The sequence below is a fragment of the Hoplias malabaricus genome, chromosome 6, assembly GCF_029633855.1.
Source record: "Hoplias malabaricus isolate fHopMal1 chromosome 6, fHopMal1.hap1, whole genome shotgun sequence".
Lineage (NCBI taxonomy): Eukaryota > Metazoa > Chordata > Actinopteri > Characiformes > Erythrinidae > Hoplias > Hoplias malabaricus.
In genome coordinates this window covers 50,466,018-50,479,550 of record NC_089805.1, presented here as the reverse complement: position 1 = coordinate 50,479,550, position 13,533 = coordinate 50,466,018, and the positions used below count along the sequence as shown (strand labels likewise).

The window sequence follows — 13,533 nt, the reverse complement described above, 5'->3', positions numbered from 1 at the left end:
ACACATCTGCTAGCTGTTGCAAATAACTTGATTCACCACCCGGACTACGAATACTGGAACTCTATCCCTCCGGAGATACGGATCTATCCGTAGGGCACTTTCTCCATTCCTCCCCTGCTGATGCGACGCAGACGGCGGCGTGACAGAAAGCAAAAGAGGGGGAAGAGGGGAGGGCTACCGGCTAAGCTAAAAGCTAACCCGTTCAAGCCAGCCATTCCAAGTCTGTTTATAGCCAATGCCCGGTCACTACACAACAAAATGGACGAACTACGACTGCGGATTACATCACACGAACTGGATTATTGTGCACTTATATTTACAGAGTCTTGGCTGGACATGAACACCCCCGACGCTAGCATCACGCTAGCGGGACGTGCTATCTTCAGAGCGGATAGAACTGCGGACTCTGGTAAGAGCAAAGGAGGGGGACTCTGTATCTTCATCGATAATAGATGGTGCTCCAACATCACCATTAAAGGAACTCATTGCTCTCCAGACATTGAATTTATGATGCTGCAGTGCAGACCATTCTATTTGTGTAGAGAGTTTACATCGGTGGCCATCCTCGCCGCTTATGTACCCCCACAGGCTAATGCTAAACTAGCCATGGAAAAACTATACCTCTCCATTAGCAAACACCTAGCGGTACAACCAGGCATCTTTGTCATCGTAGCAGGGGATGCCAACTTGAAGTCTGTCCTGCCTAACTTCCACAGATATGTAAACTTTCCCACAAGAGACTGGAACATTCTAGATTAGGTCTACTGCAACATTCCTCATGCCTACAAAGCCAGACCCTCACCACACCTGGGTCTCTCTGATCATCTGTCCCTGTCTCTAACACCAGCATATAAACCACTCATCTGCAGACAAAAATCAGCTACAAAGACAGTCAGAGTATGGACTGAAGAATCCACCTCAGCCCTACAGAACTGCTTTGAGAACACAGACTGGGAAGTTTTTGCAGAGGGGACAGACCTGAATGGACACACAACAGCTGTAATAGACTACATCAACTTCTGTACGGACTGTGCGACCAAGACCACTACTGTGAAAGTGCTGCCCAACCAGAAACCATGATTCAACAAAGAACTGAGGACCCTGCTCAAAACTAGGAACACTGCTTTCAGGCTCGGGGACCAGCTGGCCTACAAAAGAGCGAGGACTGACCTGAGACGGAGCATCATAAAAGCCAAGCACAAATACCAACTGCGCATCCAGGAGTACTTCAACCAGAATAACTCCAAAGGTATGTGGCAAGGAATAAAATCACTCACTGGATACGGTGCCACATCCACAACTGCCACAGACAGAACCCACCCAGACACACTGAATCATTTCTTTGCTCGCTTCAACAATAAGAACAATAGCAACCCGGATGCCACCAGCCAGCCCAGACGTGCAGTTGAGGACACCCCCATTCAGCTTCACCCAAATCAGGTTCGATCTGCTCTGCGCAGGATAAACACTAGAAAAGCTCCTGGACCAGATGGTGTTGCTGGACGTATCCTCAAGGTCTGCGCTGACCAGCTGGCAGGTGTGTTCACCACTATCTTCAACCTCTCCCTGCAACAATCTGCAGTTCCCACCTGCCTCAAATCAGCCATCATCGTCCCAGTGGCAAAGAAAAACCCAGTGTGCTGCCTAAATGACTACCACCCGGTCGCCCTAACCCCCATCATCTCCAAATGCTTCAAGAAACTCATCATTCCTCATATTAGATCTGCCATCCCAGCTGACCTTGATCAACATCAGTTTGCTTACAGAACCAACAGGTCGACAGAGGATGCTGTGACCACAGCTCTCCACTCAGCCCTCACTCATCTTGAACAGAAAAACTCATATGTAAGGATGTTGTTCGTGGACTTCAGTTCAGCCTTTATTACAGTCATTCCATAGAACCTGGTCAAAAACTAAGTGATCTGGGCCTAGGCAGTTCACTATGCTCATGGATACTGAACTTCCTGAGCAATAGACCCCAACAGGTCAGGATGGGAGACTGCACATCCTCAACTCTCATCTTGAACACAGGCACCCCACAGGGATGTGTCCTCAGCCCCTTCTCTACTCACTCTTTACATACGACTGCTCCCCCATTCACACCTCCAACAACATCATCAAGTTTGCTGATGACACCACCATTGTAGGACTGATTACGAACAACGACGAGTCAGCCTACAGAGAGGAGGTCCGGCACTTGACAGCATGGTGTAAGAACAACAACTTGAAACTGAACCCGACTAAAACCAAGGAGATGGTAGACCACGGCCCTCCTCATCAATGGAGTGGAGGTTGAGAGAGTGGAGCACTTCAAGTTCCTGGGAGTACACATCTCTGCTGACCTCACATGGGCTTTCAACAGCCAACGTCTAGTGTGGAAGGCACAACAGAGACTCTACTTCCTCAGGAAGCTGAAGCACTCCCACCTCCCTCAACACCTGCTGGTGAACTTTTATGGAGCCACCATTGAGAGCATCCTGACATACTGCTGCACAGTCTGGTTCGCCAGTTGCACAGTACAGGACAGGAGAGACATAGAGCGAGTGGTGAGAGGGGTGGAAAAAATCATAGGAACTCCACTACCCCCCCTCAGCGACATCTACAACAGCCGACTTCAGAAAAAGGCTACCAGCATTTCAATGGACATCACACACCCTGGACACACTCTATTTCCGCCCCTCCCCTCCAATAAGACAATTCAGACAATTAAAAGCAAAAACAAACAGGCTGAAACACAGCTTCTATCCCCAGGCTGTGAAAACCATCAACCCATCAGCCATCAAGCCATCAACCCCCCCCCCCCCACCTTAAACAACCCATCCTGATTGACAATCATTAGAATCAACAGACAACCACCCATTCTAATGGACAAGAAATTGCACACGGCACTTTTAAATTAAGCCTATATTTATATTCTGTGTTAATGCTCTGAACAATCTGCTATTTTGCACTCTGAACAATCTGCTATTTTTTGCACATGTATAGATTTTTTTATATTTTAACTGCTGCCTGAGAGAGGATGCTAAAACTGTATTTCACTCTTTTAACACTGTTCTGAACATTGTTTTCTCAGCGACAATAAAAGCTATTCTCTACTATTCTATTCTATTCTATTCTAGTCTCGTCTTCTACTCCTGGTACCACAGCTGGTCCAGGAAATTCAGCTGCTAAACCTAACACTGCTGCTGAGAGAGCACAGAACCAGACCAGAATATGGGTCTTACTCACTTCAGCTGAAAAACAGATTTGAACCACTGCATGCCCTTCGAGAGAATCACAAACGCAGTGAACAAAATGCAGAAAGTGCCAGAAGTGTCAGCCAGCACAAAACCCTAACAAACCTACAGCAGACACCCTGATCTTTGGAGATGACACTGTTAATGGGGAAACAAACCCAAATCTCATAGTGCGATGTGAGCCAAACATCACGGTCCCTGAACTTGCTGCAAAGTTTCCAGCTGCACTGGCTGAGTACATGAATGTGAAGAGGATTATTTACACATTGGAAAGAATGACACTGTCAAGCAGGAGTCTGAAGTTTTAAAAAGAGACTTTAATGACCTCCTTAACACACTCAGTATGTTCAACATACAATTTTTCATCAGTGGACCTCTACCTGCAGGAGGCACCAGTATGTTCTGAAGGTTACTGGGATTAAACACCTGGCTACAGAACAACTGCAGGTCAAATGGACTGAACTTCATTGGCAAATTTAACTTGTTTTTTTGGGAAGAGGGAACTTTTTAGGGGAGATGGACTGCACATGAACAAGAGGGGTGTTAAACTTCTGACAGACAACTTAATTTTCTGTGTGTAATCTATCCACTTTTCTTGGTGGTGGCACATCAGCACCAACATCCAGGAACTCTCCTGTACAAGCTGATGACACAATGTCAGAGCCAGAACATCCTCTCTCCACTGAAGATGACCTGAGGGAGCAGCAGACACTGGACATGAGATGAGTGGCAATGACCAATTCTATCAGCTGCCAGAGACACCAAATCCCCACATCACCCCACCTGAACCTCCCAGCAGACATGGAGAAGCTGGTATTGGCTGGGACAAGGCTGTCACTTTCCCTGTCAGCCAGCCCTCAGGTGCAAAGAACCACCACCCCAGATCTACTCCACCCTCATCTACTGCCACTTCCCCACTGCAGTCCCCCAGACTGTCCCCTAAGAAAAAACATGCTCCATCACCACCTGGAGCCCCTTAACGGAAGAGACAAGCTCCTCCACCCCCGGAAAGGCAGCTTCGCTCACGGCCCCATGATCAGCAGGAGCTTCGTCAGCTGATGAGGAAAAGTGATGTTTTTCGGGACCTGGCTGCTGCAGTAATGATGTCAGCAGTAACATGTTTTCAAAACAAGCTTGGACCTTTGGTGCCTGTAATCTCTCCCATTCCAGTACTTATCAGAGAGAGAAAGAAGAGGGAGCTCAGGTCAGATTCTGTGAATGTAGCCAATCTACAGAATATAAAATGTGAGACAGAGATTCTGTGGCAAAGTTCATGAGTTAGAGTTAGCTCTAAATATCAGATCTCTCACAAACAAATCACACTTAATTAATGATTTTATTACAGCACAGGGGCTTGATTTTATACTTTTACCTGAAACTAGGCTAAATGAATGTACTGCTACAACTGTTTTATTAGAGTCGGCTCCTCCAGATTTTCATTTCTTAAAGGTGGAGGTCTAGCTGCTCTGTGCCATGGTTCTTTTCAGTGTAAGCAGTTATAATTTGGTAACTTCACAACTTTTGAGTACCTCTATGCAGTTCTGAAAGGGACACCACAGATATCATTAGTAACTGTCTACAGGCCTCTGAAGTACAGCGCTAATTTTATTGATGAATTTACAGAAATGCTGTCTTTTATTTCTACTGACTTTGACCATTTTGTTATTGCAGTTGATTTTAACATATCGCCAATCCCAAGGACTGTTTTGCCAAGGAACTACACGCCATAGTGGACTCTTTTGGTCTTTCACAGCATGTTACAGGGAGCACACATTGTCATGGCCACACACTGGATATTGTTATCTCAAAGAGTCTCAACATATCAGTGACTGTGAAGGACGTCGCGTTGTCAGATCACTACTGTGTGTTCTTTGATATGTGGGCCTCACTAGTCATCAGGGACAGAAGAGTTTGTGTCAATAAAAGGATTATAAAATACTGCACAGCTACATTTTTCATGAGTAAAATGTGCACTACACCATGTGAACAATCTAACCCTGTGGATGATCTGCTGAATAGTTTTACAGTTTTTCTCAATTGCTAAAATACAAAACTCTGTTGTCTGAATCAAATTCTCAGTGTCCTAAACCCATTTATTGAAATTGTCACCCATTTGGCAGATCCATAAGCACATTTCACCTAGTTAGTCACAACAGGTTCACCCTTTTGGCAGAACCTTAAGCACTTTTCACCTATTAAGACACAATTTGCAAACATATTTTCACCCACTAAAACACATTTTGCACATTGGGCTGCATAATGGTAAGCACAGGTAGCAAAAGTGAAACTCAAATAAAGCACCAGTGTGACAACTTTAACACAGCCACTCTAAACTGATCACACATGTGACAAATGATGTGAAGAAACCAATATAAGCCAGTACAAGGGTCCCGGTCATAGAAGTTTCACTATGGATAGAAACAGAGAGGCAGAGTAAGAGGAAGAGGTGGAAGAAGAGGAGGGACGAGATGAAGAATGATAATTTCAGATGAAATACGGACAACCATCATTGACCACGTTCTTGTCCATGGATTGAGTCTGAGGGAAGCAGGACGGATTCAGCCCAACCTGAGTAGATTCACCGTGTCCACCATAGTCCAAACATTCAGAGAGGAGAACAGGTAATTGCTTTATTCATGTCGTTTATGTTTACAGTATGATTCAGTACAGATCTGTAAAATGGTTTTTCATTACATGATTTTCCTAAAACATTTGTAGGCTTAGTGCTGCAAGTAATATTTTGTAACGACGTGTTCTTTTGTAGAATCGCAAGACTGCCACATTGCAGGGGAGAACGTCCATGTTGAACTCACACCAAGAGACCCTCATTGTTGACATGGTCCCTCAAAGACAAGTGTAATTATACTGTGTGAAATACAGCAGAGATTTTTTCAACTGGATTCCTCAGACCGTCCACATGAATATATTTATATGGATGAACATGGGTTCAATCTCGCCAAAAGGAGGAGGAGAGGCAGGAATGTGATTGACCAATGAGCCATTGTTGCAGTCCCTGGCCAGCGTGGTGGCAATATCATGTTATGTGCTTCCATCAGCAGTCATGGGGTTCTCCACCATCATCCCACATTGGGGCCTACAACATTCAACATCCCTTGGCATTTATGAGTAATCTTGAGATATTGTGAGGGCGTGAGCAGCAGTATCATGAACAGTCAGGACATCCAGTCTATGTCATTGTGTGGGACAATGTGAGTTTTCACCGTCCTGTACAGGTCAGACAGTGGTTCAATATCAACCAAGATTCCCTAAATGTTCATCTTCCACCACTCCCCTTTTCCTTAGCCCAACAGAGGAGTTCTTCTCTTCATGGTGTTGGAAAGTTTATGACCAGCAACCCTAAACCAGGGCAAATCTCTTGCAAGTCATGGAACTGGCCTGTAATGACATAGGGGTGGATGCATGCTAAATATGGACCCAGCATACTAGGAGTTATTTCCCATGCTGCCTGGCCAGGGAGAATGTGGCCTGTGATGTAGATGATGTCCTGTGTCCAGACCCAGCACATCAACATAATGCTGCACTAGAGTAGATACTGTATACACTTATATATATATATATATACACATTACATAATTACTTATTTTTGAGTTTTGTTTTGGAACTGCATTTTACTTTGTGGACAATAAAAATTATTTCTACAGCTTCATGATCTGATCATTGTGATTGACTCGAGGCCTGATTTGACAACATTGTTTTGAGCACTGCTTGGACTGTTTTGAGGCAATAGTTTGGTTTTGCAGTCAGAGGTTTTGTGAATTTAGTGTGTGAATTGGGTTTTGTGTTTACAGTTTGGAGAAATGGATGCATGGTTTCAGGAAATGTGTCTTGGCAATTAAGATAAACTGTAATAAAAAAATTGTCTTGATTGAAACTAAAAAAACTAATAAAACTATTGTCATAGTTTTAATCCAAATTGTCATGGATGAGATTGTGCCAGTTAAAGTGAAGGCTTTGTCTTGCAAACAGAAAGATGGAGAAATGTCTGTGTTGTTCAAATCCAAAAAAGGGAGTGTTGCAAGGCAGAATGCAGAAGGCGTAAAACAAGTCTTCATATTCACAAAGAAATTTACAAAGATACATGAATACAACACGATAATATGCAAAACACGACAATCCTATTTCTCTAGCATCATCAACAACAACATTAACAACATTAAAATCCTCTTCACCGTGGTCCACAGACTTACTAACTCACCCAAACAAATGGCACCTGAATTAGTAACAACTGAGAGATGTAATGAGATTGCATTATTTTTTAACACTAAAATCCAGAATATCAGACAAGCGATTAGTAAATCTACAACACTGTAGTAGTGTTAGTAGTACATATACATATACAGTATATATAAACACATTAGTACATATACAACAATGAGCCTGTACCCTCTACATCACCTCATAAAGACACCTTAGTTAAAATGTCAGAGTTCAGTACTGTTAATAATGAAATTTTAATTGACACAGTTAGTCATCTCAAACCATCCACATGCAGTCTCCACACATTACCAACCAAGTTTTTAAAGAGTGTGTTTCACACTACAACACCCGCATTGTAAACACCTCACTTATGTCAGTTGTCAGTTGTCACTGCAGTTGTAAAGCCTCTTCTAAAAAAGAAAAATTTAGAATCATCTCAGATAAGTAACTACAGACCAATTTCTAAGTTACCATTCATTGGCAAAATCATTGAGAAAATAGTTTTAAGGCAAATCACTAGTTTCTTGTCCATAAACAGTAGCATAGACAAATTCCACTCCTGTTCCGGTCTAATCACAGTACTGAGACTGCTCTAATCAAGGTAATTAATGACATTTGCTTGAATACGGAGGCTGGAAAGGTGTCTCTTCTATTACTTCTTGACCTTAGTGCTGCCTTTGATACCATTGACCATAAGATTCTTATAGATAGACTCGCAAACTGGGTTGGACTCTCAGGAACAGTCCTAAAGTGGTTCGTTTAGCTACTTAGAAATAGAAAATAATATTTCAGAGAACATGCCAGTGACCCGTGGTGTCCCCCAGAGCTCTATTCTTGGTCCACATTTATTTAATTTATATATGCTTCCTCTTGGCCAGATTCTACAAAATTATGAGCTGTCCTATCACAGTTATGCAGATGATGATTTACATGGCCCTGTCCCCAAACAACTCTGGTCCAGTTGACTCATTAAGCAAGTGCTTTGAACACATCACTAACTGGATGGGACACAACTTTCTGCAGCTGAATAAAGATATAACTGAGATTATTCTATTTGGGAACAGCAATTGGGACAAAGATTGGACGTATCTGGACATGAGAGCCCTCAAATCTAAAGAACTGTCTCGCAAACTTGGTGTATTAATGGACTTAGATCTCAGTTTTAGTCTCATATTAAAGCAGTTACTAGATCAGCATTTTACCATCTTAAGAACATCGGTAAGATTAGAGATTTTCTGACTAAACCAGACCTGGAGAAACTTATCCATGCTTGTATTCCTAGCAGGATTGATTACTGTAATGGTGTCTTAGATGGACTTCCAAAAAAGACCATTAAACAGCTTCAGCTGATTCAAAATGCAGCTGCCAGAGTTCTCACTGGGAGCAAAAGAAGAGATCACATCACTAGAGTTAGTCCTGCCTCAGGTGAAAACTAAACATGGAGAGGCAGCTCTTAAATGGAAACAGCTGACTGAGAATATTAGAAGAGCCCCAAGGCTTAAAACATTCCTGTTTGAGCAGCTTACATCTCAGTTTAAAATATTCTGCACTTTTATTTCTGTAACGGCATTTTATTTCTTTTCTTTTATTGTATCATTTTAAATTGTTTAAATCGTTTTTAAGACATTTATGAATTTATCCTGGCTTTTAATTTAACTTTAATTTGTTTTATTTTTTTTTGCTGTAAAGCACTTTGAATTGCTTCTGTATGAATGGTGTTCTATAAATAAACTTGCCTTGCCTTGCCTTGATGGTAATGTATCCAAGGTTATCCAGCAGTTATTAGCGAGCCCTCCTCCTTTGCTCTTGCTGCTCTCAGTGCACACCCAGCTGGCACAAACAGTCTGAAAGCCATGAATGGAAATGTTGTCATTCGGAATGTCCTGGTATAACAATGAGTCCTAAAAGCACATTAAACTACACTCTCGGTACTCCCTCTGACTCCTGGCTAATGCTGTTTGCTCATGCATTTTATTAGCCAGCGACCCTTTCACAGCAAAAAACAGACCAAGACTCTCTCTACTAGCATATTTCGAGAGGGCACAGCTTCATTGCATTGCCTTGTCAAATAAATACAACATTAGAAATATAAATAGAAGAAAACTTAAAAACACGAACAGGAGCTACTGCAACAGGCTGCATTCACGGCTCCACACATGCGTATTCATATACAGCAATACTTTCACTTATGGGTTCTGTTGGTATCACTCCCTTCCTCTAGAGGGCTCCACTCTTTGTTTACGGTTTTGTGTCTTCTGACTGGTGAGAGAAAAAAGGGCTAGTGGCTTTTTCAGTTGTATGAGAGCCAGGCAAGCTAAGCAGATGTAACAATGATTAAACCTGTCACTTAAGAATTTAAATCACATTGCCCAACGTGGTAAGTTGTTCTAATTAATGTTAGACATCTGTTTAAATGTGAAAACGGACGTTGTGTTGTTTGAAGAAGTAAACTATCGTTCATTTTGTATAAAGGTGAAATACCTTTTTCCTGCACAGGTTTTCAATTGAGATTACTCACTGTATTCAGCCAGAATGTCTGTAAATCTACAACTCGGTTTAATTATGTCTTTAGATACATAAGATCCTCATAATGTGTAATCTAATTTATTTTGCATATGTTTAGAGGGTAAACTAAAGATTTACAAGGTTAAGTTTATTGACGGTTTTATCAATCTGAAAATTGAATGTTGAAGATTGTAATGTGTTTAAATGCAGAATTTGAAGCTCAGAGTTGAATGTGAGTAATTTAGCATGATCTTAAGTGTGACTTATTCAAAGGTTTATAAGGGAAGAGTCTAAATTTGTGTCTGTTTGTTTTATGATTCTGAATATTGCATTTTCATTTTATTTACAGTTTAACCAGCTATCTCTAAGCTGTGTATAGCCAGAGGGCAATAAAACAACAACTAACAATAACGAGTCTATGTTATTCGTAACAGGTTCAATTCATTCTGTGACCGAGCTCGTAACTCAATTTACTCGTATATCAAAATAAATTTCCCCATAAAAATGAATTGAAATGCTATTAATCCATTCCAGCCCCCAAAACCACAGTTTTTAAATAAGACAAATTTACTTCATAAATAAGAAATGATGTATAATAATAGATAATAAAAGAGAATGTAATGAAATAAACTGGTCCTGTTAAGTGTATTTACACCTTGGCTTCAATGTCAGACATCAACACAACAGGCTACTTCCTGAACCTAGTCAACACACCAACCAATGTATTCGTCAAGTTAGGACCACTCTGAATCTGTGCATTAAGAGAAACACCTTGAAATGATGCTGCACAGTCAAAGACAACCCAGATTGTCCCCTTAAAAGGATGGTAAATCCCATGATGGGGGAAATACCAAACCTTGCCTTTGCTGCGCTTTGAGTCTTTGATTGGCATTCTTTGCGCATATGCCCTGGATATGAGATCTTAGATCCATGATGGAATCACATCTTTGCTGATGTGCAAAAACAGCCAAAACAGATACCATTCCTTCTAAGAATGGAAATCTTTTAATTATGAGGTTTCTTATTATGCAGGGAACATGAATCCAGTGTGTGTCCACCCTTGCGGAACAGAGAAATCTTCACTAAAGTGTGACCATGGGAGAAAAAGCTTAATGCCAACTACTCCCAAGGTATTTTTGTTTTGTTTCATTTTGTTTTTGCCACTATTAACAAACCGATGAATGCCACTACTGGCATTGTGGAATACCTTAATGATGACTTGGCTGCCTAAGCTCTTTATTGATTAAGTATGTAGTGTTAGAGCTAGTCTTACAGGTTCAGAGTTATGTATCAGTTTAGGTCCACCAAATGGTACTCAGGCTTCATTTTTCACCTGTTGCGCAGGATGAACTAATTGAGACTGCTCAACACCTAAAATCCTATTCCACACTCTTTGATGTCATTACCACAATCCCAGTTGCTGACACCACAAGCTGTTTAAGGAACACTCACTTCTTTCATTCTATATATTGAACATACCTCCCTTACATCAGGTAGTGTTCCTTAAAATAACAAGCACAGAAATACATCTGCCTGTGTTAAGTCTTACATCCTGCCCACGCCCACACAATGAAACAGCCATGTTAAAGTAGCTGCCTGTAACAACTGATCAGAGCTACCAAACCATCTCAGGAGTCTGCATTTGATTTGGTGGGTTTAGGTTTAATGTACAATCTATTTGATACACAGACAGCAACCAGAAGAGTCTCTGTGTGATGACCTGAAAGGATCACTTGGAATACAGTATATGGGAGCAGTACTAAATGCACTTAATGGACTGGAGCAGGAAGCATGTTTATAATTGTTAGAACTAATTAAATCTAATGTTCTCACATTTTAAATAGTTACAAAAGGCTTGCCCTCAGGAATGCTGTGCAGAGAGGAAGTTTCTGTAAGTTTTGCACCTTGTATTTAAGTAAGGAAATCATTGAAGAGCTGAGAAAGCCCTGCTTAAGACTGTTATCAATTTCATTTATTCCACTGTATCAGGTGATTTCTGCAGAATGCAGTTTTCTGTTCATCTACAAACAGTTTATTGTTGGAGTTTTTTCTGTCTCTAAATTAATTAGAAACTAAATAGACAATCTCCTGTGGTTCAGGTGAGGTCATGGGTGTAGAGTTGACCTCCACTTCCACCTCAGATGTGAGTGTTAGAAATTGATGTTTATCAGCAGTGTTTCAGCATGCACATGACACCCAGATAGCTATTCAAACCCACCCTCTTGTGTGTGTATATAAGTGACACTCTGACTTTAGCAAGACAACTGCTACACAAACACACAGACGTGCACAGAACAAACATGGAGCTAGTGTCTGGTGAGTATAGTACATGTGTTTTTACTGGTTTTAGAGTATATTAATATAGGTCTCTAATTTCATAACTTCCTCAACTTTAATGACATTTGATCATATAAACAACAAACATGTTCCACTGGGGGTGGCACGGTGGCACAGCAGGTTAGTGTCGCAGTCACACAGCTCCAGGGACCTGGAGGTTGTAGGTTCGATTCCCGCTCCGGGTGACTGTCTGTGAGGAGTTGGTGTGTTCTCCCCGTGTCCGCGTGGGTTTCCTCCGGGTGCTCCAATTTCCTCCCACAGTCCAAAAACACATGTTGGTAGGTGGATTGGCGACTCAAAAGTGTCTGTAGGTGTGAGTGTGTGTGTGTGTGTGTCTGTGTTGCCCTGTGAAGGACTGGCGCCCCCTCCAGAGTGTAATCCCACCTTGCGCCCAATGATTCCAGGTAGGCTCTGGACCCCCCGCAACCCTGAATTGGATAAGCGGTTACAGATAATGAATGAATGAATGAATGTTCCACTGGTCATTTTTCTTTGTGCCCCATGTCAGAAACCTCAAAAAAGAAAATGTGTGAACAGCTTTTACTGCACAATGGGGTGAGGTTTTATCAGTACCAACTGTGTTTGTATGGTGAGGAATGTAATATCAGTATTCTACAATGTTTACTCCAATTAAAGCAGCTTAGTTCATCTGTACAATGTGGCTATGTTCATTTGTGAATGTTTACACAAATTTGAATATAAAACCTTTTGAAATTCTTTCTCCTATTAAATCAGTATTTTCAGTAATAACAAATAGAGAGTGTAATGAATGCAGTAATGTAATCTTTGTCATGATAAATTGTAATTCAAAAAGCATACACCTGGCAATGTAAGGGAGTCTGAATCATATTATTTAGAATTAAATTCTTATGATTTTTATCCAGTGATGGGGTTGATTCAGCTGTAGGGAATCTTCCCTCAAACTCAGAGAGACACCCTCACTAAGGATACAATTATCCCATGCGCATAAGTAAAAAAAAAAAAACAAACAAAAAAAATGTAAACCTACTTAAAAAATGTAAACCTGCTTGTGTGCCATGAAGGCAACTACATGGTTTGGGTGGAGCTGTACTTATGTAAACCCTATATATGCTGTATTGTGCCCTCGGCATCAATGTTATCAACTTGCCAACAATGTTTGGGGAACATTATGGGCTTCTGTCTAACAAAGTTTCTGCACTTCTCTTAGTCCTTTTCCCTTCTGCTTCTGTTCCCATTCAGTCACCTAATTTTGAAC

At 41.4% G+C, this 13,533-nt stretch overlaps 1 protein-coding gene and 1 long non-coding RNA gene across 2 annotated transcripts in view; one reads left to right on the top strand and one right to left on the bottom strand.

The window, feature by feature from the left end:
- The window catches only part of LOC136700002 (uncharacterized), a 36,620-nt gene extending 26,987 nt beyond the window's left edge, over positions 1–9,633 (bottom strand). Inside the window, exons 1-2 of the long non-coding RNA XR_010803686.1 lie at positions 9,573–9,633; positions 9,196–9,298 (exon numbers count right to left, since the gene is read on the bottom strand). This is a non-coding gene — a long non-coding RNA (uncharacterized lncRNA). The remainder of the gene's footprint in view (positions 1–9,195; positions 9,299–9,572) is intronic.
- Positions 9,634–12,237: 2,604 nt separating this feature from the next.
- The window catches only part of LOC136700140 (neoverrucotoxin subunit alpha-like), a 50,273-nt gene continuing 48,977 nt past the window's right edge, over positions 12,238–13,533 (top strand). Inside the window, exon 1 of the mRNA XM_066675386.1 lies at positions 12,238–12,275. Coding sequence (XP_066531483.1) covers positions 12,260–12,275 — 16 coding nt within the window. The 5' untranslated portion in view covers positions 12,238–12,259. The remainder of the gene's footprint in view (positions 12,276–13,533) is intronic.